Source organism: Podarcis erhardii (assembly GCF_964252035.2).
Source record: "Podarcis erhardii genome assembly, chromosome: 8".
Taxonomy (NCBI): Eukaryota; Metazoa; Chordata; class Lepidosauria; order Squamata; family Lacertidae; genus Podarcis; species Podarcis erhardii.
The window spans coordinates 14,684,896-14,711,616 of NC_138499.1; the positions used below are offsets into that span (position 1 = coordinate 14,684,896).

Consider the following 26,721-nt stretch of genomic DNA (forward strand, 5'->3'; position numbering starts at 1 on the left):
AGCTGATCCTGGAAAATCACTTTAGCTGCTGCAGAGTTTTGTTTTTCCTTGGCCGAGAAGCGCAATGGACAACCCTGGGGTTGGTGGGGGGGGGAGAGGAGTCCTTCCCTTTCTACATATGGGAAGCATTCTTTTCCACTAGATTCGCATCACTTGGTTTGGATGCTTGGGACAACATTGTGGCTTGGCCGAAAGAAAGCGGGATTTAGTACAGCGCTCCCATTGCAAGGTACCGCTTGGGTGCAGAATTTAACCCCATTATACATCTGTGCAAAGGAGGGGGGGCCGTAGCTCAGTGGGGAAGTACGTGCTCTGCATGCAAACGGTCCCAAGGTCATTCCTGGCATCTCCAGTTAAAGAGTTTCAGAAATCAGAACTGGGAATGATCTCTGGCTGAGACCTTGGAGGCGAGCTGCCAGTCAGAGAAGGCATGGCAGCACAGGACAGTGCCTTAGTCTGAGTCACAAGATTGGTCTGTCTAGCTCAGCGGTTCTCAACCTGTGGGTCCCCAGATGTTGTTGGACTACAACTCCCATCATGCCTGAGCTCTGGCCTTGCTAGCTAGGTGTTATGTACTGAGTTGAATAGGATCCAAAATGCAGCAGTCTGATTGGTCCTAGAACAATAGGATTCAGAATGCTGCAGTCTGATTGGTCCTAGAACAATGCAGCAGTATGACTGGTCCGCAGTAACCACCCAATCCAGCTCCAGGTGGAAGTGAATCCGCAATCTGATTGGCCTACAGGAGAATCCTGGAATTAGCCAATCACGTGGGGCCCATTGTGTAAATAATGTATATAAAGCAGATATTTTGGGGAAACTTCCATTCCTCCTCACCACTATGAGCTGAATAAAGAGCATGAAATCCACACTCGACTCCGAGTATGTTTCACTAGGGGTGGTGGGAGTTGTAGTTCAACAACATCTGGGGACCTACAGGTTGAGAAAGGCTGGTGTAGCTCAATATTGTCTACACTGACCGGCAGTGACTTCAGTGGCTTTTCCAGGGTCTCTCCTAGCCCTACCTAGAGATGTTGGGTATTGAACCTTATACCTCCTGCATGCAAAACAGATTCTCTACCACTGAGCTACAGCCCCTCCTCCAAAATCTGACACGAATCCAACAGAAATATAGTTGGATGAAGTATCGTCGCACTGGGGGGCACACCCATTCTTCTCCATATTTTGTTTAGATGTTAATCAAGCCTTTGCCTTCAGATTATTTTCCAGTGTTTGGAACAGCACACATGGGACATGATAGGCAGGAGCAATCCATGGCATTTAGAATAACCACCCAAGATCCAAGTACCCTTGACATTTGGGGGCAGCTCAGCTCAGATGGGAGCTTTGATGTCTGGTCTTATTGCTAATTGTAATGGACTCCTCTTATCTTCCTCCAAGAAAGACATTGCCAGGTGTCTTTCTTAGTCTGGAACACAGCGTTCTTGCACAAATCTTGAGGGCCACAAGAGGAACTGGACAGAGAGATCTGCAGCTGTACTTGGTATTTAGGTGTCAATGCTCTGAGCGTTTTATTGTCACCCGTGTTCTCAGCGGACCAGACAACCTTACACTTTACATGGGCCGGGCAGACAAGCAGGGATGGGGGGCGAGGAGCTACATACCAGAATACCTGCCCTCTGCAAAAAACTATACCCTCCCATCTGTAGTTGCAGCAATGTGTTGCACCCACATTTAGATAATGTTCTGTATTCATGTGTACCTCCCTAGCCGAGTGAATGAAGATTGTATATTTTCCGTTGTGGATAAGTGTCCTGAATGGAAAGCAGGTTTGTGGATCTTCTTGATAGATCAATGGAGAGCGGGGGAGTGCCTTGCTTGCACAAGCTATCAGCCAGTTACATCTTTGATTCACAACAATGATTCAGATCTAACTTACAATGCTTTGGAACGGAGGAACAACCAGTTAAGTCTGTTGTGTGGATAATTGCATGCAGGCAAAGCTAGCTTCGGCCCATCCTTGAGGCAAGGTTAAGAGACCACCTCAGGTGGCAAAATCCACGGGGACTGTAGATTCAGACTCCAAGGAATGCATTGCCCATTGCTGCTGCCACTGCTGCGGTGGCAGAGATGAATGTGCAGCTAAAGCAGGCTTCCTCAAACTTGGCCCTCCAGATGTTTTGAGACTACAATTCCCATCATCCCTGACCACTGGTCCTGCTAGCTAGGGATCATGGGAGTTGCAGGCCAAAAACATCTGGAGAGCCGAGTTTGAGGAAGCCTGAGCTAAAGCATCCATGACAGATGGCCATCCAACCTCTGCTTAAAAACCTCCAAGGAAGGAGAGTCCACAACCTCCTGAGGGAGACAGTTCCACTGTCTAACAGCTCTTACCATCAGAAAGTTCTTCCTGATGTTCAGTCGGAATCTCCTTTCTTGCAACTCGAAGCCATTAATTGGAGTCTTACCCAGTGGCGTAGCGTGGGGGGTGCAGGGGGTGCCAGCCGCACCGGGCGCAACATTTTTGGGGGCGCACTCGCAGCTCTCTGCCCCTACCTGGCTCACTCTCTCTCTCTCACAGTGCTGGCTGACGGGGCTGGCCTGGCTCCGCGTCTCCGCCCGCCCACCTTGCGGAGCCCAGGCAGGAAGGCGGAAGAGCCGGGAGGCGCCGCTGCCGGGAGGGAGCCGAGGGCGCTGCCGGCGCGTCTGGCGGGGTGAGGCCGGGGGGGGGTCCGGGCTCGCCTCTCCTTTCCCTCTCCGATACGCGGGCGCGCGCGCGGGGGGGTCCCCTGCTTTGTCTCGGCTTCGAGGAAGGGGCCTCACCGCCGCCTCCTCGTCTGCTCCCTGCCTGCTTCGCCCGCACAGGGACCGCGGTGTTTGCGGGGGGGGGGCTGTTGCTCTGCCGTCTGGTAGCTGTGCCTGCCCCCCCCGCCGCCGCCGCAGCAGCATCGCTTGCATTCTTTCTTTCTTGGTTCTTGGGGGAGATCTGGCTGCTCTCCGCTCCGCTTGAAGGGGGGGTTGGCTTGGAGCAGGAGGGGCTCCTCTCCGTCCAGGTGGGCGAGGGATGCGCTGCGCGAGATTCTTTGTCAGGAGTGGCGGGGGGGGACTTGGGGGATCCTCGCCCCCAGTGGCGTAGCGTGGGGGGTGCAGGGGGGGCCGGCCGCACTGGGCGCAACATCTGGGGGTTAGGGTTAGGGGGCGCAAATCCACGGGTTAGGGGGCGCAAATCCACGGGTTAGAGGGCGCAAATTACTTGCCTTGCCCCGGGTGCTGACAACCCACGCTACGCCACTGGTCTTACCCTCCAGAGCAGGAGAAAACAATCATGTTCCCTCTTCCATGTGACAGCCCTTGAGATATGATTCTGCACTGTGGAGATTAACTTTGCAAATCAGCGCTGTGTGTGTGTGTGTGTGTGTGTGTGTGTGTGTGTGTGTGAAAGAGAGGCTATATTCCAAGCAAATAGACACAGGAAGCTCCCTTGTTGTTGTTGTTTAGTCATTTAGTTGTGTCCGACTCTTGGTGACCCCATGGACCAGAGCACGTCAGGCACTCCTGTCTTCCACTGCCTCCCGTAGTTTGGTCAAACTTATGCTGGTAGCTTCAAGAACACTTTCCAACCATCTCGTCCTCTGTCGTCCCCTTCTCCTTGTGCCCTCCATCTTTCCCAAAGCTCCCTTGCAGAGAGTCAGAAATACCAATCCCTTTAGCTCAGTACTGTCTACACTGGAGATGAGGAACCTGAGATGGATGACAGCCTCCAGGAGGATTTAGCTTCAGCAAGGTGGCTGCAGAATGTGCCCTCGGACCATTATTATTACTTTCCCCCACCCATTCCCTTCCCTTGTGTGCCCGGTCATATTTGGACCATGCTTTGTGTTGGGTTTATGCACAGTGCTTAGTTCTTGTTGGTGCGGAATAGGGCATCTGTGACCCAACAGATGTTTCATGCAACTCCCATCATCCCTGACCATCTAGTATGCCAGCTGAGGCTCATGGGATTTGGAGTCAAAGAGCATCAGGTCCAAACTGACTGTTGGCAGCTGAGCCAAGGTTTACATGCAAAGGATGGGCTCTACTCACTAAACCTCTTCCCTTGATATTAAGAAGCATTCATTCTACAAATGTTCTCAACCATCCCATGGAAGGGCAGCTATCAAAACAGACTTTTAGGAGCCAACACCTCTGGGAATCAGAGCTTGGAGTTTCTCGAACCAGGACTGAAATGGAACTGTATGAACTAAACGGGCAACAAGCTGTTACACAAGCTCAGAGACAAAATACACATGGCTTCCACAGTTGTAAGCCACACTGCTGTGTTGTGACACCTATCTGCTGTTACCATGAACTCGGGAGCTTAACAATTCAGCTGTTCGCTCAGCTGCGATCTATTTGTGGTTTCGTAATTCTCAAGTGTTACCTTGGTTGAGAGTTATTTTCCGCAAACATATGTGCCAGAGCTTCATTTAAGCCTCTTCTGATTGACACCATTCATCCCCCACCCTACCAAAGCTTTGGGTTGAATTTCCTGGAACAGGATCCCACCCACCCCTCCCAACTTTCCAGTGCACAAAAGATGGGCTCTGTTTATCTGGGACTAATTATCTTGTGCAGCAATTCACAAAATTTGCAGATGCCCTTAAGTAAGGGGAGGGTTTGCATTTAGCATGCGGATGGGGGAGTCGAATTCAATTCAGTTTGCATTTAAAGGCAAAGCTCCCTAATTTGTGCTTTGCAAAAATGAGGACCAACACACAGCCATCCTTCAAAATGTGCACTTTTCTGAATTTTGCAGCGCAGTTCTCTAAGTAATGTGCACCCCCTCCCAAAAAAATGCATATACTAGATGAAGTGTGCATTAAATGAATATATTTGTGAAAAGAACATACAAAAATGTTTTGTACAGTGGTACGTCAGGTTACAGACACTTCAGATTACAGACGCTTCAGGTTACAGACTCCACTAACCCAGAAATAGTACCTTGGGTTACCTTTGCTTCAGGATGAGAACAGAAATCGTGCGGCGGCAGCGGGAGGCCCCATTAGCTAAAGTGGTGCTTCAGGTTAAGAACAGTTTCAGGTTAAGAACGGACTCCAGAACGAATTAAGTTCTTAACCCGAGGTACCACTGTATTAGGGAGCATTGCATTTTTAAAACTTGTTTGTATTAGAAGAAATTTGCACAAAATCCTGGTGAATATTCATTACTTTGAAAAGATTAGCAAACTTGTGTGGAAACATGGAAAATTGAACTTTGGATTCTTATAACACGCAATAAAACATTTGCTGGAGATTCACTGTGCCTAATTCACCCCAAATTCAGTTTCTTCTAAACAGCAGCCTGTCTTCTATTGGCTTTCAAAGCAGGTGTGTTAATAAACCAACATCACAGTATACTTCATTAAAAACAAAAAACAAATAAGGTTTAGTAGATGTTTATGACACAATTCTATTCTGCCATTCTGCCATCTGATCAGTGTTAGGGGGCGGCATAGACTAGCAGCAGATATGAAGTCAGTGTATGTGAGGTCCCATATACTTTGCCCATCTCACAATGGATCTGGCTGCACTATAAAATAGCTGCCATGGAGGCTTTAGCTGAGAGGGGGTTGGGCTAGATGACCCTTGGGTCCCTTCCAGCTCAATGATTCTTTGATTCTATGAAAGCGTGTTCTCCTTCACAGAGAGCACATGTTGTGGTGGGGTCTTACAAGACATCCCACTGTTGCTGGGTGGGTAAAGGTAGTTGGCCACCATTGTGATTGGGCTCCCCTTGTCGTTGGGGAGAATTTGACGTTGCCATTTTTTGATTGACAGCCAATAAGTTTTATATTCCCTGAGCGCAGTGTTGAGCTCCCTCTTTTCGCTGCATGCATCAGATTACCAGCCCACCCTCCCTATATTTAGGGTTGTTCGCATTGACCTTGCTATGCCTGTCATGGGGTCATCTGCTTTTGGGCAGGGGCCTGGTAGGAATTTTGTCCATTTGGCTGGTTGGCTGGGGCCATTTGGTTTTTGCCTACTGCGTAGCAAATCGTCACAACTTGTAAGGTTGCGGTTAGGCATTGGTTTTTATGAATTGGTTGGTGGAGGGGCATGGATCGGCTGTGGCTGCCCCTCCAATGCTGCTGCTGCAATGGTATTCCATTAAAGAAATCCAGGGGCTCGCCATGCTTTTGTCCAAACCCCTGTCAAGGGGCTAGGGCCACGCAAGAGCCCCTGGGAGCATTTGGGGAGAGGTGGGGGCATGGTTCCCAGCTCCATCTTTCTCCCCAAAATGTTTTCCCTTTCAGACTTTCACGAGTGTGTGAATGTCAGTCTTTCCCCGGGCGGGGACAGATAGTTGCAACCAATGCCTAAGCAACCACTCACATTTTTTGTACTTTAATAAAGTTGTGGCCAAAATCATGCCAAAAACCTTAAACAAAAATTCTGTGTGAATTGTGATTTATTGGGGTGGCTTGGGGACCTCAACACGCAAATGCATTAATCAGCGTTTACTCTCGGGATAGGCAGTGGGTTAGTACATCTAATAGGCATTGCACACATACTGACAACATTAAAAAATTCTAAAAGTTTTCCCGAGATGAGATAGGAAATGATCAGAGGCAACTTGTGGGCCCTGTAAAGCAGAACGAATCCATGCTCCAACCTACTTCTATGTCTACTTTTCAGATATGGAGCCAAGTGGAAAGAGATGGGAAAGCACCGTAGCTTAAGGTCAGGGCCATAGCTCAGTGGCAGAACATTTGCCTTGCATGCAGAAGGTCGCAAGTTCAATCCCTGGTATCTCCACGTAAGGTTGGAAATATTCTCCTGCCTGAAACCCTTGAGATATTAAGCTGGCCAATGTAGACAGCACTCAGCTAGATGAATTCATGCTCTGGCTTATCATAAGCTACTTTCCCATGTTCCAGAGCAGGTGGTCCAACACAAATGAATGCGGCCCTCAATGTCTTTTTGGTGGCCCTGAGCAACATTTCAAGCCACCACCCCACCAGCCCTCGTGCTGCCTCCCCAAAGACGGGTAAGCAAGGCACTGGGCTTTGGAAAAGAGGCAGGAGGGCTCTGACAGGGTTCTAGAGTCTTCCTCCCTTCTTCCTAAAGCCTAGTTAGCACTTTCCCAGCTTGGGCAAGGAGGTAGGATGGATCTAGGGCCTGGCCAGAGCCTTACACTGTGATCCACATGACGGTCACCTCCAGACTGGATTATTGTAACTCGCTCTACGTGGGGCTGCCCTTGAGACTGACCCAGAAACTCCAGCGGGTGCTGAATGCCGCGGCGAGACTCCTTACGGGGTCCTTGCTGCGGGATCACATTTACCCAGTGCTATACCAGCTGCACCGGCTCCCGGTGGAGTACAGGATCAGGTTTAAGGTGCTGGTTTTAACCTTTAAAGCCCTATACGCCCTAGGACCCTCGTACCTACGGGACCGCCTCTCCTGGTATGTCCCACAGAGGAACTTACGGTCTGCAAACAAAAACATCTTGGAGGTCCCAGGCCACAGGGAGGTTAGGCTGGCCTCAACCAGAGCCAGGGCTTTTTCGGCTGTGGCTCCAATCTGGTGGAACCCTCTGTCACAAGAGACTAGGGCCCTGCGGGATTTGACATCTTTCCGCCTGGCCTGCAAGACAGAGCTGTTCCACCAGGCCTTTGGCCAGGGCACAGCCTGACTCCCTCCTTTGCAATCCTCACAGAACCCTAGCCCAATTGGTTGCCATTAATCTGATTTGAATTAATTTTATAAAGAAATGATTTTAGAATGTGTATCATTTTATTGTTGTTAGCCGCTCTGAGCCCGGCTTCGGCTGGGGAGGGCGGGGTATAAATAAAATTTTATTATTATTTATTATTTTTATTACACCTCCTTTCCAAAGCCCAATGCCTTGCTTAGCCAGCTTTGGGAAGGCAACATGAGACCGGGGGGGGCATCAAATTTTGGCCTCCCCACCCCCCCCACCTCCGTGAGACAAGGTGGTGTGCGGCTCACGGCTTCCGCATCGAAGTATTCTTGCGGTCCACTGGGTATGGAAAGTTTGGTCGCCCTGTTCCAGAGAATGGAGAAGATGGCGAAAGAAGCTTTATCGAATCCTCAGGGAAGATTCCTCACTTTGCTTTACAAAAGGGAGACTTAGCAGGGCTTAGCAAAGGAACACAAAGTTTGCCTCGAAACAACCACAAGCATTCCAACAGAAAACAAGCTCGTGGCAAGAACATAATAAGGGGCTGTGGAACTTCCTCCTGTAATGATCTCTGAATGAAGAAGGGTGGATTTCCTCACTTGAAAAATTGAAACCTCCCCACCCGGCATTTATATACGTGCTTGTTTGTCTCCATAATATGCATATTACAAAGTTATGCAGTAATAACCCACTGCATTGTTTTGCAGTTCCTCTACATATATATTTGTGCATGTGTTCATTGTGCTTTGGAATTTAAAGCATACGAATCATGAAATTGGCAGCAGATGAGTAATATTTAAAGCAACAGATTGGGACTGGGGGGGGGGATCAAGAATGGATAAAATCTTAAAAATGTCACCACTGTCAACCCCTGACTAGAGTTTCCCTTTCTTTTACTTGAAGGAAAACTTTGCAAGCTGCGCTGTGGTTGGTTAGCAAAAACCTCATAAACTCCACTTTGATGTCACATTCCTGGCCTAGCTTTTTGTCAGCTATGCATGCAAAGAATGTATATTTTGGGAATGCAGACTGGCTGGAAAATATTTGCAAAAGCCAAAACATTCTGACCGCATCAAGAATCGGAACTCGCTAATACTGATAATTGATAATACTGATAATTAGCTGATAATTGTGGAATGTTTTAGATTCAGCAGTGTCAAACACGCTCTGAAAACTTTTCAAACTGGATATATACCTAATACTGTATTTACAAAGTTAAACCAGTTTCAAAACACGGGGACTCCATTCACCACTCTTGGTGGACTTTGTGAGTTGTAGTTTTGATAGTTCTGTCTTGCCTTTGAGGTCCCTTCAGAACTACATTTCCCAGGGTGCCTTGGTTGGAAAACCATGACTGTTTGCAAGCTTGAACCTGGCAGGTGCTCTACCAGAGTTATGGTGCTTCCCATAATGTCCTCCAGTAATTTTTCATTGGTTCATGAGCTAAGCCACATGGTGAGTCAATGCCTATATGTACTGCATTCCATTTATTTTGAGGGCACTGAATCATAGTTTGGGCAGGTATTCATTCTCATTCATTCTCTCTCTGTGGAATGAAGAAGGTGACTCTCCCTCACCTTCCTAAAGTGAGTTTGGAGCTGATTAATGCATGCCCAAATTATTTGTAAGCCTCAAAGAGTTACACAAAAGGTGCAGGGACCTCTGTGATTAAGCAGTCTGTGTTCACCTGTGAATAGGCACAGCTAACACAGAGAGTTACACTCACAGATGTTACTGGAGTATTTTTCACTTGTATAGCATCAAAAGGATGCTCTGATGTTGGCAGGACTACACAGGGTCTGGAGGAAGTCAATTAAATGAGGCTGGGCAAAGTGCAGGTAACCCTGACAAGCTCTGGCTCCTGAAATATTGATTCTAGGCTCTTCAACAAAGACTGAAATGGATGGATTCCTTTTAAAGGGACAACAGCCTTTTTTTGATAGGGTTCCAGAAAAAAAGGCCTTGTCTAGAAGAGCTGAGTGACTGTGTTGCCAGCAGCTGCAGCAGCCAAGTTACTGCTTCTAGTACAAGTGGAACCTGCAGCAAAATGTTGCAGCATATTTTACCTCCCAACAGACCTATGTAGGTTCCAGCTTGTCGGCCATGCATTCTTGTTGATTGCTTATTTATAAATCTTATATATAAAACATGACATAAAACCCTGATTTATGTCATGCAGACCTCAAAAACTTCAATTACAGCGATGTCAAGGACATATAACAAAATTCAAAACTGAAAATGCTCGTGCATGTGTAGTATACCTATTCGTTTCCATTTTGGGGAGCGTGCCCTCTTTTAGATTTGTTCGATTTCAAGGGCGGGCAGTTTTGTACTTCTGCTACAAAGTAGGGATTGATAATGATACCCTCCTTCCTACTTGTTGGTGGCCTCAGTCTGGCTCCAGTCATGTTGGCACAGCAGGCACTGAGTTCACTATTAGAGGTTGTGATAGCACCACCCATAAACATGGTGCATCAAAGTGAACATGTGGACAGTCACCTGAGCTCATGTTCTGGTCCAATGCTGGATCCCATGGAAGCAAGGCAAAGGCTGGCTAGAAGTTGCAGGACCACGGACAGCTCCAAGTGAGCCACTTGCTCTAGCAGAGGCCAAGAGTAGCCTAAAGCCTTTTAAGCTGCTGTCTCCAGACTTCCCCCTCCAGGCTCCACCCTCTTGTGATGAACTTGAGTCTTAAAGGGCCAACGCCCCAACCTTCCTCCATTCCATAGACTCCTTCCTGGTGTACTCTCCGTGCTACAGGATAGGTGATGTGTGATTGGAGGCACATGGTTCCTCAGGGGAAGGTGTCTGTGAGGGTCCATGAGGCCCTGGTGGCCTGGCGTGATTTTGGGAGGGTTCCAGTCTGCCAGTCTCGGGAACACTGACTTTCTGGTCTCCAACAATCAGTCCAGAGCCCTAAACTTGATCTGGGTTCTTAGCTGGTTCCTGTGCAGCTTCCCAATCTGTGCCCTAGATTGTGGCTTGATGGCATCTGCCCACTAAGGTCTTATAATTTATAAACTGACCAGTATTAGCTCCCAGATCTAAGCGGCCTCCTTGCTACTGTCAACACTGTCTGTCCATTGCCCTCTATGCCCAATCTCACCACTGCCAAGGAGGAATAAGCAAGGTAAGTGGACAATACTTCTCACCACTCATACACTTGAAGGTGATGGGAGAACAGGCAACAACAGGAAGGAGGAACTGGCCCAGGGATCAGCAGCAGAACCTCTGCTGGGGTGTGGGACTTGGCAGGTGCCTAAGCAATACTGACCTCAAGACACCAGCTCAGACAGAGGAGAGACAGACAACAGGAATGGGATTCCACCCCTATAATACACAGGGGCTGCCTTCCTGGGGGGGAAACAATGAAAGCTCAATCCATATCCTCACTTTTCTTAGCTTGTGTATTCCACTGCACAGCAAAGGTCACAGAATGATGGAAGGAGGATATGAGATGACTTCATCTACCCTCTGGGCTGCAGTGTTTCAACAGCCCATGTGTATAACCTGTACGGACAGGTTCACCTGCACACTTCCAAGAATTGTGACTATAATGACATCACCTTGCAAGCACCTGGAAGTGAAGCCGACGGTAAGCTCACCGTATTGTTGAGGAAGAAAGACGTTCTGAGTGAGGCACATTGTTGGAACGTGCCTGTTCTTGGCAGGGAGCTCTTTCTGTCACAGATAACTCATATCGCAGTGCACATATAGCTCTAGAACAGTGCTTCCCAAATTTGGGCCTCCAGTGGTTTTTCAGCCTCCAGTTCCCATCATCCCTGACCACTGGTCTAGCTAGGTAGGGATGATGGGAGTTGTAGTCCAAAAACAGCTGGAGACCCAAGTCTGGGAAACACTGCTCTAGAACATCCTGTCTCTACATGGTGCCCTCTAGATATTGTTGGACTGAAAGATCCATCACCACTTGACTATTGGTCATGCTTAAGACCCATGGGCCATTTTAAATACCTGCTGATTTCAGCTGGAGAGAGAGAGCATTGGGAATGGGCTTACCTCTGGGGAGATCAAATGCTCAAGAGAGGATGGATTGTCCCCAGATTCAATTACGGTATGTTTTCTGCTTCCATCACAGCCGGGCAGATTTATGATTCAAGTAATGCTGAATTATGATTACTGGGAAGTATACAGGGTGTGTACCTGTGATATGGTTTACCCAGCTTTGATTACCTGGAAAGATAAGGCAGGAATCAGGCAGCAGTGCTCACCTGACTAACATTGCTGCATCTTACCAGGAGGGGGCAAGGCAGCAGGGAAGGTAAGCGGATGATACCCAGCTCTACCTCTCTTTCAAATCAGAACCAGTGAAGGCGGTGAAGGTCCTGTGTGAGTGCCTGGAGGTGGTTGGAGGATGGATGGCGGCTAACAGATTGCGGTTGAATCCTGGCAAGACAGAAGTACTGTTTTGGGGGGACAGGAGGTGGGCAGGTGTGGAGGATTCCCTGGTCCTGAATGGGGTAACTGTGCGCAGCCAGGACATGGTGCACAGCCTGGGAGTCATTTTGGACTCACAGCTGTCCATGAAGGCACAGGTTAATTCTGTGTCCAGGGCAGCTGTTTACCAGCTCCATCTAGTACGCAGGCTGAGACCTTATCTGCCTGTGGGCTGACTCGCTAGAGTGGTGCATGCTCTAGTTATCTCCCGCTTGGACTACTGCCATGCGCTCTATGTGGGGCTACCTTTGAAGGTGACCCAGAAACTACAACTAATCCAGAACATAGCAGCTAGACTGGGACTGGGAGTGGCCACCGAGACCACATAACACCGGTCTTGAAAGACCTACATTGGCTCCCAATACGTTTCCGAGCACAATTCAAAGTGTTGCTGCTGACCTTTAAAGCCCTAAACAGACTCGGTCCAGTATATCTGAAGGAGCGTCTCCACCCCCATCATTCTACCCAGACACTGAGGTCCAGCACCGAGGGCCTTCTGGTGGTTCCCTCACTGCGAGAAGCCAAGTTACAGGGAACCAGGCAGAGGGCCTTCTCGGTAGTGGCACCCGCCCTGTGGAATGCCCTCCCATCAGATGTCAAAGAGAACAACAACTACCAGACTTTTAGAAGACATCTGAAGGCAGCCCTGTTTAGGGAAGCTTTTAATGTTTGATGTATTACAGTATTTTAATATTTTTTTGGAAGCCGCCCAGAGTGGCTGGGGAAGCCCAGCCAGATGGGCAGGGTATAAATAAATTATGATGTTGATGTTGATGATGATGATGATGATGATGTGTGGTGCAAACCCACTGGCAGGAACACAAGAAGGGCCTGCTGGATCAGGTCAACAGTCCACCTGGTCCATTGTTCTGGTCATCAACCAGATGCCTGTGAGGTGCTCTTCTGGCACACAGTTTTTCCCTGCTATACTCACAGTGGAAACAGAAGCAAAGCTGTCCAATGTTGATGTTCATTGCTGGGTTACAGCATGCCCACTGCCACGAATGACATTTATCGTGGTGTGCCCGTATATCGGACAAAAAGCCACAGGTCCATAACACAGCGAAAATCACATGGTAAAGATGCACTATGTGAGGGAAATTGCATGCAGAAATGTGGGGGGAAATTGTACAGACAAATGTGTGCCTCAGAAGAAATTCACACTAAAATGCTGGTGAATTTTCATGAAGACTTTTTTATTTTTATTTTTTTTAAAAAAATCACAAACTTGATGCAGAACTGTGGAGATCAGAGAAATGAGAATATTCTTGTTATTATTCTTGTTATTGTTATTACAGTGGTACCTCGGGTTACATACGCTTCAGGTAACGTATGCTTCAGGTTACAGACTCCGCTAACCCAGAAATAGTACCTTGGGTTAAGAACTTTGCTTCAGGATGAGAACAGAAATCATGCTCCAGCGGCACTGCAGCAGCAGGAGGCCCCATTAGCTAAAGTGGTGCTTCAGGTTAAGAACGGACCTCCGGAACGAATTAAGTACTTAACCCGAGGTACCACTGTATTATATTTGTAAGCCGTCCATCTGACTGGGTTGCCCCAGCCACTCTGGGCAGCTCCCAACAGAATATTAAAAACACGTTAAAACATCAAACATTAAAAACTTCCCTAAACAGGGAAGAAGAAACCAAAACGGACAGATTCTGCTGTCTCTATTTCAACCTTAGATTGTTTCGGGTGCAAATATTTCAAGGTTTCCTGTCTTTCCCATGGTATGTACCTATGGTACAGGGGAATAGCTCTGATGAGGATTTAGTCAGCAACCTTTTGGAAAGAACCAAGTGGTTTATGTGTCAGTGAACCACATGGCAGAAGAGGTGGCAAGTGAGACGGTGACTCAGCAGCTAACAGGTGTGGGCAATAGCATGATCCAAACACATGCTTGCCGTGTTTATATATAGCAGGGTTAGGGTTACCTTCTGAATGAAAATTGGTCTGCCTCTCCTGTGTTGCCACAAACCACTACTTCGTGAATCAGAGAATGGGAGAGGATGAGTGGGTTGCAGAAATCAGGCCTGTCATGTGCCTCCTTAACACAGCCCAACTCTCTACATATGTGTGTGTTTAAATGGCAGGTAGTTCATCATTCCTGGGAGAAAAGCAATGACAAACCTAGACAGCATCTTAAAAAGCAGAGACATCACCTTGCCAACAAAGGTCCATATAGTTAAAGCTATGGTTTTCCCAGTAGTGATGTACGGAAGTGAGAGGTGGACCATAAAGAAGGCTGATTGCCAAAGAATTGATGCTTTCGAATTATGGTGCTGGAGGAGACTCTTGAGAGTCCCACGGACTGCAAGAAGATCAAACCTATCCATTCTGAAGGAAATCAGCCCTGAGTGCTCACTGGAAGGACAGATCATGAAGCTGAGGCTCCAATACTTTGGCCACCTCATGAGAAGAGAAGATTCCCTGGAAAAGACCCTGAAGTTGGGAAAGATGGAGGGCACAAGGAGAAGGGGATGACACAGGACGAGATGGTTGGATAGTGTTCTCAAAGCTACCAGCATGAGTTTGACCAAACTGCAGGAGGCAGTGGAAGACAGGAGTGCCTGGCGTGCTCTGGTCCATGGGGTCACGAAGAGTTGGACACGACTAAACAACAACAAAGTTCGTCAAATGACAGCTGTGGTATCTATAATGACATCTCATGATGATGATGATTCCAGAGGACTAGGAAATTTTCAAGTATGCTATAGGCCAGTTCAGAGCTTCTCCCTTACATAGACTGTCTTTCCTTGAAGGTTTTTAAGCACTGGTTGGATGGCCATCTGTCATGGATGCTTTAGCTGAGATTCCTGCATTGCAGGGGGTTGGAATAGATGACCCTCAGGGTCCCTTCCAACTTTATGGTTTTATGATTCTATGTTTGCTGGAAGCATGAATGCACTTCTAACCTTGCCCCCTGATGCTGACACACCTGTTGGTCCTGTTCCCATTCCAGATGAGCTGCATATTTTTTATACGGTAATAAAACACCAGCCATTCAGAATTTCCTGATACAGGGCTGCCTTCAGATGCCTGAACACAACACAACAAAAGCAACGATCCCTCTTTCAAACCATCTTCAACTCTCTAAAAAGTCACAATTCTGTTCCCAGTCTATTCCAATAGGCCTGAAGGACTTAAACAGTCCGTTCTAGTCAACCATTCTCAATCACTTGGCGCTGGTGCCCACAAGGCCATTCCCTTCCCCCACCCCGAGGGAGAGATAAAACTCGAGAGATTTATGTTTACAACCTTGAGCACTTGGCTTTCCAGACGTTGTTTTGAAAGAGCACATATCACCTTGTACATCAAATGCCAGCTGTTGTTGTAACTCTGCAAGTCAGCAGATCTATCAAGCCCCAGGAGAAGAGGTGACAGCGTGACTGGGATTAGGGCAGCGAGACTTCTGTGGGGGTGTTTATCTCTCAAGCACTCTTATATAAGCAAACTCAGGCCACCTTCCACCCTCTTCCTCCATTAGTAGCAAAGGGAAGACTTGTCTATTTAGACCAGTTGTGTAAAACCAGCATCCTCAGGAGAAACACGGAAGGCAAAGACGACAATGAGAATTGCAGATACCTCACAGCAGGTCCTCTATAACTGTGGTGTGGGCCCAGCATTGCAACTAAAAATGACGGACATAAATAACAGCAAATCGATGCCTGGGAATCAGCCTTGTTCCGTTCATTTTATACCTTGCTTTTCTTCAGTTAAGCACCCAAGGCAGCTGACAACATGAACATTGTGTGATTCCAAAACACACACACCCCAGAATATGAGAAAACGAAAGTCCTACGCTTCATGTAAGCTGTCTGCTCTTCATTTCTTAATTTTAAAAAGACACATACCTGTTTCTTTGCTGCCTTGCTGTTTTTAAAAGGGTAACCATGGGACTTTTTTTTAAAAAAAAAAAAAGAAGAGCAAAATTGTTCTCGCAATTGAAAGAGGGAGGTTTCATGAAGGATAAAGAGTATCAATGGCCAGTGGTGTAGCGTGGGTTGCAAGCAGCTGGGGCTGCACAGAATAAAGGAAACCGACAGAGTACGTATGTGCATTCAACTGCCTAATGGCATCTGCGTCACCCAGGAGATTGCAACCACAGAAATAAGAAAAGAAGAGTCATTCCATTGTCTGGAGAGGTCACTTCCTGTTTCACACGGAGAAGTCATTTCTCACAGAGCCCAGCAACAGAAGCATGCAGTTATATTGAGGCAGCACCAGGTGTTGAAATTTTACTCCGCTAAGAATTTTGCACCCGGGACAACCACCCTGTGCCACTCTCCACACTATGCCACTGTCAATGGCTAGTAGCCACAATGGCTATGTCTTGCCTCTGCTGTTGAAGGCAGAATGCCTGTTGCTGGTAATGGCCAGTAGGGCTTCCTATAGGCACCATGAGAATAGATAGCTGGGCATGAGGTGTCTGTGGTCTGCTGCAGAAGAGCCTTACATTCCTCTAAGGCCAACCAACACCATGCACAGCCAACTTCAGGCTTACCAGAGAGCCAGTGTGGTGTAGTGGTTAAGAGCAGTAGACTCGTAATCTGGTGAACCAGGTTCGCTTCCCCGCTCCTCCACATGCAGCTGCTGGGTGATCTTGGGCTAGTCACACTTCTTTGAAGTCTCTCAGCCCCACTCACCTCACAGAGTGTTTGTTGTGGGGGAGGAAGGGAAAGGAGATTGTTAGCCGCTTTGAGACTCCTTCGGGTAGTGATAAAACAGGATATCAAATCCAATCTCCTCCTTACCAAACTGCGTTTTGCCTTTTGTTCTTGGGATTCTTTAACTGCATGATTAGTATTTTAATTGCATGATTGGGTTATAAAGGAACTGTTTAATAATAGGTTTTCCCCTCCTCCTCCCATCATCAGGACCTCTGCCTGGGGGAAGCTGTAACTCCTTCCCTCCTCACCTTGGATCCTGTCCCTCACATTGCAGTTAAGCTTAAGGGGGAAAGCTCCCATTGGTTTCTCTTTACTAATAAGCAGGAGGCACATTTGTGCTGGGATCACGGCTGGAAAAGGAAGGGTTAACCATCCTGCCCACCCACCTCCATTTACTATGTCTCAAGTGTTGACTTCTTTTAAAAAGCAGGTGTAGCTGCTAATCACACAATCAAAATTACATTTGCTTAGATTCTCATGCAGGCAATCTTCACAAACCCGCCCACAGGGCTTGTGAATGATGCTAAAGAGCTAATTATACATGCATATTCAGGTTGCAATAACCCAGCACCTGCTTTTTCTAGGGGAAAGGCGGGTTTGGGAGGAGACAAAAGGCAGCTGAAAGCCATGTGGGCGTGTTGTTGTTAAAGGTAAAGGTAAAGTTACCCCTGACAGTTAGGTCCAGTCACGGACGACTCTGGGATTACGCGCTCATCTCGCTCTATAGGCTGAGGGAGCCGGCGTTTGTCTGCAGACAGCTTCCAGGTCATGTGGCCAGCATGACTAAGCTGCTTCTGGTGAAACAAGAGCGGTGCATGGAAACACCATTTACCTTCCCACCAGAGCGGTACCTGTTTATCTACTTGCACTTTGATGTGCTTTCGAACTGCTAGGTTGGCAGGAGCAGGGACCGAGCAACGCGAGCTCACCCCGTCACGGGGATTCGAACCGCCAACCTTCTGATCGGCAAGCCCTAGGCTCTGTGGTTTAGATCACAGCGCCACCCGCATCCATCGTGTTGTTGTTAGGGGTTGCTTAACCCTTTCCACTAACCAATACTTCTCTGCTCACTTACTCAAGGGAATAGAGCTTTGGTTATCAACCAGGATGCTGTGGCACCTTGGGAAGACTTGAGGAACTTTCATGGGAACCCCAGGGAGTCATGACTTGCGGCCGTGACTTGTGGCCCTACATTATGTGTCTCTCTTTCTCTGCTCATTAAGGAGAGCCTGCGGCTTTAACCGCAGAGAGAGAGAGAGAGAGAGAGAGAGAGAGAGAGAGAGAGAGAGATGCAGGAAGATCTTTCTCTCTCTCTCTCTTTCTCTCTCTCTCTCTCTCTTTCCCTGGCAGCCTTTCTTTCTTGAACCCAACCAACAAAAAGGGGGCAGGGTGGAATGGGACAGGGGCAGAACAGGGGGGGCCACAGAAAGAATGTGCTTGGTCAAGGGAGCAATGGACTCAAAAAGGTTGAAGGTTGAAAACCGCTGGAATAGAGCAATTTCCCTATGAGGAATACATTTGGGGCTTTTTCATTTAGAGTAGGCATAAGCAAACTCGGCCCTCTAGATGCTTTGGGACTACAGCTCCCATCATCCCTGACCACTGGTCCTGGTAGCTAGGGATGATGGGAGTTGTAGTCCCAAAACATCTGGAGGGCCGAGTTTGCCTATGCCTGACTTAGAGGATGGGCGAGCAAGAGAAGACACAATAGAATAAAACTATGCCTGTGTTGGAGAAAGGGGAAAGAGGGAGGTTTTTCTACCTCTCTCATAATACTGGGACTTGAGGACATCTGATGAACCTGAATGTTGGAAGATTCAGGACAGCCAGGATAACTAAATTATGGAACAGGCTCCCACAGGAGGCTGTGATGGCCACCAACTTGGATGGCTTGAGAAGAGGATTAGACAAATTCATGGAAGGCTACCCATGGCTACTAACCCTGTCACGGGCAGCGTGCCTCTGAATGCCAATCACTGAGAATCACAGCTGGAGAAAGTGGTGTTGTGCCCAGTTCCTGCTTGCAAGCTTCCCATGGGCATATTGATTGGTCACCATGAGAGTAGATGGACCTTTCAGAGGAGTGGGTGGCACTGTGGTCTAAACCACTGAGCCTCTTGGGCTTGCTGATCGGAAGGTCGGCGGTTCGAATCCGTGCGATGGGGTGAGCTCCCGTTGCTCTGTCCCAGCTTCTGCCAACCTAGCAGTTCGAAAGCACACCAGTGCAAGTAGATAAATAGGTACCGCTCTGGAGGGAAGATAAACGGTGTTTCCGTGCGCTGTTGCACTCGTCACAGTGTCCCGTTGTGCCAGAAGTGGTTTAGTCATGCTGGCCACATGACCCAGAAAGCTGTCTTTGGACAAACGCCGGCTCCCTCAGCCTGAAAGCGAGATGAGCACCACAACCCCATAGTTGTCTTTGACTGGACTTAATTGTCCAGGGGTTCTTCACCTTAGATGGACCTTTGGACTGATCTAGCAGGCCTCTTCCTATGTTCTTATGCCCAGCCACTTTTCAACCAAGGGATTCCAAATGCCTGATGGGATTTTGTTGCACACATATGCCTATAACGCACAGTTCAACTCTGTGGCAAGTAAAGGTTTGCTCCAGGAATGCTCTGAGCAGGCCCTTGAAGACTTTGTAGCTGATTTATGCTTTGCTGCACAGCGTGTACAAAACCAAGCTCTCATTTTGACAGCTAGCTCAAACAAAAGCAAGACGCTTGATTGACAGAAATAAATATAAGCGGTTGGTGACTGCTATGGGGAGAGAACCCAAAAGTGTGTGATCTTTGAAAGTTTTGAGAAATACAGACCGGGTTCCTTCATGCATACCTAAAGCGTTAAGAAACAGAAAGGACAAAGGGAAATTATAAACATTAGAAGCACTTACATTGTTAGGTATTTCAAAAGTTATGGTGGTGTTATTGTTAGATGTTTTTCAGGGTGCAATGTGACTGATTAACCTTACCTCAGCTAACCTTCTCAGCAGCCCTGTGAAGCGAGTTGGGAGAGGATAAGAAGGTCTGTTGTTACACGATCACTCGCCCTAAGACAGTGATTTGCAGACTTTCTACCTTCAGGAAATTCTTTCCACATTGGTTGCTTGCCAAAGAATTTGAGCGCCTGCTGCATATTGCCTATGCATAGCAGGGGATCCTGAGGGATGTTCTAGACTCTAGAACGACTGTGTGCTGGAGCGCTGCCTTGCCCCTGCAACAGAGGGTGCCCAGGGCATGCCAACATCACTCACGCATGTCGAGGGGGTGTCCTGTTGTGACATGCAGACACCCCATGGCCTGCATGTAGAACTGTTTTTATGTTTGCTTTTTATTTGCAAGTTCCTTTGAGCAAGCCCTCTGTGGAAGAGAAGAACATGGGTATACATTTTAATTATTTTGGGGGGGGGGGAGAGAAGGGTGGCATTCAACTAAGTTTTACTCAGAACAGACCCAGTGAAATGAATGAACGTGACTAAACTAGGCTCAGTTACTCTAACTTAGTTTCATACCGTCCTTGGTAAATAATCAATGGAAAGCAAATTAAAGGAGCAGGGGCTAATTTGCCCTTTTAGTTTACGTGGGTAATGTGCAGGTGCTTAAGCGCAAAATTCATGCTCAGAGCATGAAACTCAGGGTTGTGGGTTCTAGACCCATGTTGGGCAAAAGACCCCTGGACAAGATGATCCTCATGGTCCCAAATCTATGAGTCTATGATTGGAACACCTGTATTTCCTAGGCTGGATTTTCTCTCAATAAAGCGAGATGAGCGCCGCAACCCCAAAGTCAATCACGACGGGACCTAATGGTCAGGGGTACCTTTACCTTTTTACCTATGTTTAGGACAGGCATAGGCAAACTTGGCCCTCTAGAAGTTTTGGGACTACAGCTCCCATCATCCCTAGCTAATAGGACCAGTGGTCAGAGGTGGTGGAAATTGTAGTCCCAAAACATCTGGAGGGCCGAGTTTGCCTATGCCTTACTTAGGAGTAGTTTTCAGGTCCCTCCATCTGTGTCCACTGTGGGGAAATCTCAGCTATTTTCACAGATGTGTGGCTGAAAGTTCAGCTGGTAGAGCAGGCATAGGGAAACTCGGCCCTCCAGGTGTTTTTGGGACTACAACTTCCATCATCCCTAGTTAACAGGACCAGTGGTCAGGGATCATGGGAGTTGTAGTCCCAAAACATCTGGAGGGCCGACTTTGCCTATGCGTGCAGTAGGGCATGATACTCTTAATCTCAGGGTTAAGGGTTCGTGCCCCATACTGGGCAGAAGATTCCTGAATTGCAGAGGGTTGGACTAGATCGCCCTTGTGGTCCCTTACAATTCTATGATTCTATGTACATAACTGTTCTTGAGTACAGGAAGCTACTGTTGGTGGAGGGAGTCCACAGTTCCATGGAGCATCAGGGATGGGGAACCTCAGGTATTGGAAGCAAAAGGTGTCCACCCACCCAGGTCTTTCAATGTTTCCTCAGAAGCCTCAACAGGCTTTTGCCTGTCTGGAGTGTGTTCCTGGCTACTGCTTGCTACAATGGAGGGTAGAGAGGAGTTTATGAGCACATGTAGAAATTATCCTACAAAAGCAAATTGTAAATTTGCTTCTCTGCATGCACTCCCTCCCACACACCCAAATCTCCTTCCAGGGAAGCAAGAGTTGAAGGGCACACTCCAGACAGTCAAAAACACTCCAGACGGGAGAAAAGCAAGGTCAGTAGCAGGTGCGGCCTGGGAAGACTTACAAGGGCCAGACAGAAAGGCTTTGAGGGCCGCATTTGGCTCCCAGGCCTCAGGTTACCCACCCCTTAGTTACAGTTGAGTAAGAGCTACACCAACAACTCAGCCTCTGCCAGAGTGTCTTACTGGATACCTGGGAGCCCTGGGTTCAAATCCCCCCTGAGCCATGAAGCTCACTAGGTGGCCTTGGGCCAGCCTCTTGGCCTACCCTACCTCACAGGGTTGTTGTGGAGGACCAAAAACGAGGTGGAACAGAGCCCCTGCCTTGCCCTCCTTGGAGGAAAAAAGGCCGAACACAACAAGCACAATTAATGCATATTCCTACCCTTTACTTCTGCTGGGGGCCTTTGCTGTTGTTCTGTGGGGTGTTTTTTTTACTTGGCTGGGGGACCCTATAAATAAACCGAAGCTGAGCAGCTGAGAGAGGGGACCCCGACGCCAGGGCACAAGTTTCCATTTCCAAGGATTGCGCAACAGGCAAGGAGCAGCCCGAGCAACAACCGCCGCTCCTCCCGAGGAAAGAGCGCAGCAATAAACAAAGCCACGTGTCTCTCCTCCCTCCCCGGGCGAGAGGCGGAGCTCGCAGGCGCTCTTCCGGCAACAAAGAGCCCCTGCAGCCCGCAGATAAATACGGAGGCGGCCGGAGCGAGGGCAGAGACAAGGATCGGAGTGGCGGAGGAGATCATAGTAGAGGAGGGAGAGAGCAAAGAATAACAGCAATAATTTCTGTGTAGCCCTTTGGCTAGGGACATTTCGCTCCTAGTATTTTCGCTTGGGAGAAGAAGGCGCAAGGGAGCGCAAGGACAACTTTGGTTGCTTGATTTCTTTGGCTGGCGAGGATGCCTTTTCTGGGCCAGGACTGGCGCTCCCCGGGGCAGAACTGGGTGAAGACGGCGGATGGTTGGACGAGGTTTCTGGCCGAGAGGGAGAACAGCAGCAGCAGCTTCGCCAGCGAGCGGAACAGGTGAGACCGGCGCGGAGAGAGCCGGGTGCCTTGCGCGCTGCGTGCGCCTTTGGAGAGGGTTGCAGGTGGGGTGTCGTTCCCCCCAACCCCGGACATAGTTGCTAGCAAATGTTGTTGCTGTAGCTGTTGGTGGGGCTGCCGGGTGGTAGCAGGCAGAGAGATACGTGGCTTATCACACACACACACACACACACACACACACCGGTTTGCATCTTTGCCAAAAAAAAATAATAATTGGCAAGGCTTGCTTTTTGCAAAGAACGCGCAGACATGGCGGTTGTTTTCTTAACGAGGCCGTTGTTTCCCCGAGTGCATCTCTGCCCGTGCGAGGCTGCAACGCCTCGGTTTGTGTTGTTCTTGGGGTTGTGGCGTCATTGCGGGAAGGAGGATCATCTGGCGAGCTAAACCCTCTCCAGGAACCCGGAGGCGGAGGCAGGAGCGAGAGCGCAGCGCCCACCTCCTGCGGGGCTACCAGGAACGTGCCGCTTCCAGCTCTCCAGATGTGACTCTCGGCCCGTTAAATGCGTTCCAGCATTTGCTCCAGATTTCTTAAAAGCGGAATGTCCGTCTTGCCCACCCTTCTATTGTATTTGGGGTTGGTTGGAGAGTGGAAGCAAATCTGTGGGATTGTGGATCGGAGAACCACCATTTTATTATCGCGATATGGAGGGAGTGGAGGGCTGTGTCTTAAGGTTGGTCCTACTCGGAGCAGGCCTATTAAAAATAATGAGCATTACTAACTTGGGTCCATTAACTTTATTGGGCTTCTCTGAGTATAGTTGGATGGAACTGTGTGTGTGTGTGTGTGTGTGTAAGGGTTGTTCATATATGTCCCCAAGAACAATTTGACATTAAGTGATAAGCTGTAGGACCGGGTGTTTCCAGAAATCCTGAGCCCTAAAAAAAAGTCTCCAGAAATCTTCAGTTGTCCTAGAAGCAACGGCTCTTTAAAAAGCAGGCATAAACCTTCATCAGTTCTGTTTGGGCGCTCTTCTCTCATCTTCTCCCATTCTTTCCATGAGGTTGCCATCCACCCAGAATTTTTATTGGGCCAGTTTGAATTTGATCATTGGAAATGTGAGACTCAAAGCTGGACAATAAGCCCTTGCCGGACAGTTATTGTTGTTAGTGATCTTAGGTGTCATCTGTTCTGGTCGTATCTTTGGCACCATGTTGCAACCTCTGTGCCTTCCAAAGCAGGTGTGTTGTGAACATAAGTGCATGCATGTGTCCTCTGTTGCTGTTTCGAACTCTGCCCCTTGATAAGAGGATGATGGAGGCGGTTGACTGCAGTTGGTTTGCATGCTGTGGCTCTGTCATTGTGTGTGTGTGTGTGTGTGTGTGTGTGTGTGTGTGTGTGTGTGTTTCTTAGCTGCTGTGCAGGCACACCAGCCACCCCAGAACCTTGGCCTCTTTCCCCAATGGCCTTTTGCCAGCCCTTGTCTGCCTACCTTCTTACGAACATCCAGCCCAGGGGGTTCTAGTGCTCATCAATTTCCTCCTCCTCAGCCTCAGGTTGTCCTTGCAGAACTCAGCAGGGAGGAGGATGGGGACAGAAGAACTAGACTGAACTACATCTGCCGCTCATTGGCTCTGGCGCCACCTAATGTTCGTCTCCCTGCCCTCCACCCTACCAGTCGCAGTGGGTATCAGACACCACCTGCTTGCCCTTGTGCGCTAGGTCAGGCATCCCCAAACTCAGCCCTCCAGATGTTTTGGGACTACAATTCCCATCATCCCTGACCACTGGTCCTATTAGCTAGCGATGATGGGAGTTGTAGTCCCAAACATCTGGAGGGCCAAGTTTGAGGTGACCTAGAACAGGCATCCCCAATTTTCTGGTCTCTGGATGTTGCTGGACTACAACTCACATCATGCCTGACCATTGGCAAGGCTGGCTGGGACTGATGGGAGTTGGTGTCCAAAAATACCTGGAAGTTTCCAGGCTGCTTTGCAACAGGGATCTCATGGGACCACTACCAGCAGATTCCAAAGCACAGCAGGACAGACTGTTTCTGAACAGGCAAGGAAGCATTCCCTTTGGGAAAATAATTTTGTGCATGTTCAGAGACACTCAGCCATAAAGTACCTTTTCAAAATAAGTACCAGTTCTGTCCCACCTTCACCCATTTCCCCACCTCTCATACTCTATCCAACCTTTGTCTTCTCCCCCAGGTTTTGTCCAGGATGCTGCTAAGTATCTCCATGTCCCTGGAGACTGTTTGGTCTGATGCAACACACACACACACACACACACACACACACACACACACAGTTTGTGCTGCTCTGCCTCCATCCCTACCTAGGTTCCCTCAGTCACAGTGTACAGCTGGGCAAAAGTGCTTGAAAGTCTAATATTCTCAATGTTGTTGCTTTGGTTCAGGGAAGCAAACAATCCTGCAAATTGTTTTCCTCAAAAACCATCTCCTCCTGGAACTTAATGAGAAACTGAAATAATAAATTGGCACACCAAAGAACAGAGGAGTTGGAACAGCAGCAGATAGTATGTCAGTTACTGAGGAAGCAGGTTATCATGAATGCTGGATAGGTCAGCTGGTAAAGCATTAGACTCTCAGGGATCTCAGGTTCCTGGGTTCGAGCCCCACATTGGGCACAAGATTCCTGCAGTGTAGGGGGTTGGACTAAATGACCCTCGTGGTCCCTTCCAACTCTAAAATTCTACGATTTGTATGAAGTTTATTCATGAATTAAAACACCCACCAGCCCCCATAGTGAGGATTCTTTTGATGGAATCATGTGCATGTTTCATTAAGCAGTTCATGGTAAGAATTTTGCTTGGCGCACAGATATTTCCCCCCTGCTTCTGCCTAAAATGTGCAGCAAACCCAGATTTTAGATGGATGGTTTCTGTATGAGAGCCAGATTTTTTGTTATTAGGGTTTTGGAGCTTCTTGGATGGGTTCGCTGAGCAAGCAAGAAAATGAAGAGAAAACAGATACAACCCAGTCTGCAGCCTAGTTAGGCCACAATGTTTGAATTTAAACTGACACAAATCCCCTTCCATTTAATGGGGCTGCAATCCTTTGCACGCCAACCTGCCTGTAGATCCCACTGAACACAGTGGATTTTACTTCTGAGTAAGGTATAGAATTGGACTGCCAAAGCTGATCACTTGGGTAGCTAGGCTTGCTGAATTTATTTTGGAATATCTGCTTTTTGGAAACGGAGTTGCAAAACTAAATGCAAGCACTGAATTTAGTGGGACACTTAAATTATGCATTACGTTATCTGGGAAGGAAGTATGTCATATCTAACTAGGAAATATAGATTGAGACTCCTGCCTGATAATTTTGGAAGGCTTGTTTCCTGTAACTTCTGTTTATGCTTTCCAGGAAAACATCAGTTTGAGTAATGTATGGGTTAGTTTTGCGAAATCCACGGTGGGTGGTTCTTTAGTTGAAACATAAATTTGTGGCAACGGGAACACTGCGTCCCCATTAGCGGAGTTGTGCTTCAAAACTTTCGCTCAGACGGGTATCTGTTTAATTACAAGAAATCAATACTGACAGTTCAAGTGGCTTCAGAGCATGCGGTAGTTGAGATGTGGAACTTAACAAAATGGGTTGAGACTATTTTTAAACTCGGAGCTCTCTTGGTTTACTGTGTTTAGTTAACAAAAGCCTTGGCTATGGCAGGGCATTCTGGTTTATTTTGTTTGGCATCTAACAGAATGTTGGCCACTTAAGCAGAGGCCTGTATTCGTTGCATATTAAAGGCTTCTGCCCGAAAAAATGAAATGTTGTTAAGCAATGAGCCATCGAGTTCCGGCATCCTGTCTTCAGCAGGGACTGATACTGAAATGCCACAGAGCAGGTTGTTTAAATCCCTGTCTGTCCCACGAAACTAGTGGCAACTGTGAACAAGTTACATGATAGATTTGGTTGGGCCAGCTATTGGTTTCAGGATCTTTCAGTTTGCTTGGCCAGCATGCAGGAGATTTCACAACCAAATTAAAAACAATTCTACTGTTAGTAAGCTGTAGCCCAAGCTTTTTTGTCTAGGCTGCTCATTTTGCTAAAAGTTCGCATTGCTAAACTTTTACTACCTCTACTGAGAAAGTGAACCCAGGTTTTTTGTTTCGTTTTGTTTTTAATTCCTGGCTTTTGAAACTGCAAGGGCAAAACTAAATGCAACCACTTTTGGATTAGACGTGAGTGGCAACAGTATGACATAGCACATGGGAACGGTGCCCTGATCATTTCTTTGTCATTCGCTTGGCATCTCTCACTGC

The 26,721-nt window shown here is 48.0% G+C and overlaps 1 protein-coding gene and 1 long non-coding RNA gene across 2 annotated transcripts in view; one reads left to right on the forward strand and one right to left on the reverse strand.

The window, feature by feature from the left end:
- Window positions 1–18,653: 18,653 nt before the first annotated feature.
- On the reverse strand, window positions 18,654–24,168 carry LOC309349186. Its single transcript, XR_014159809.1, has 3 exons — window positions 23,921–24,168; window positions 19,741–19,763; window positions 18,654–19,604 (listed from the first exon to the last, which is right to left on the reverse strand). It is a non-coding gene; the product is annotated as an uncharacterized lncRNA (long non-coding RNA).
- FBXO32 (F-box protein 32) overlaps window positions 22,190–26,721 on the forward strand; it is a 32,445-nt gene continuing 27,913 nt past the window's right edge. The window contains exon 1 of the mRNA XM_081874579.1: window positions 22,190–22,469. Within this exon, the coding sequence (XP_081730705.1) occupies window positions 22,345–22,469 (125 nt within the window). The 5' untranslated portion in view covers window positions 22,190–22,344. The remainder of the gene's footprint in view (window positions 22,470–26,721) is intronic.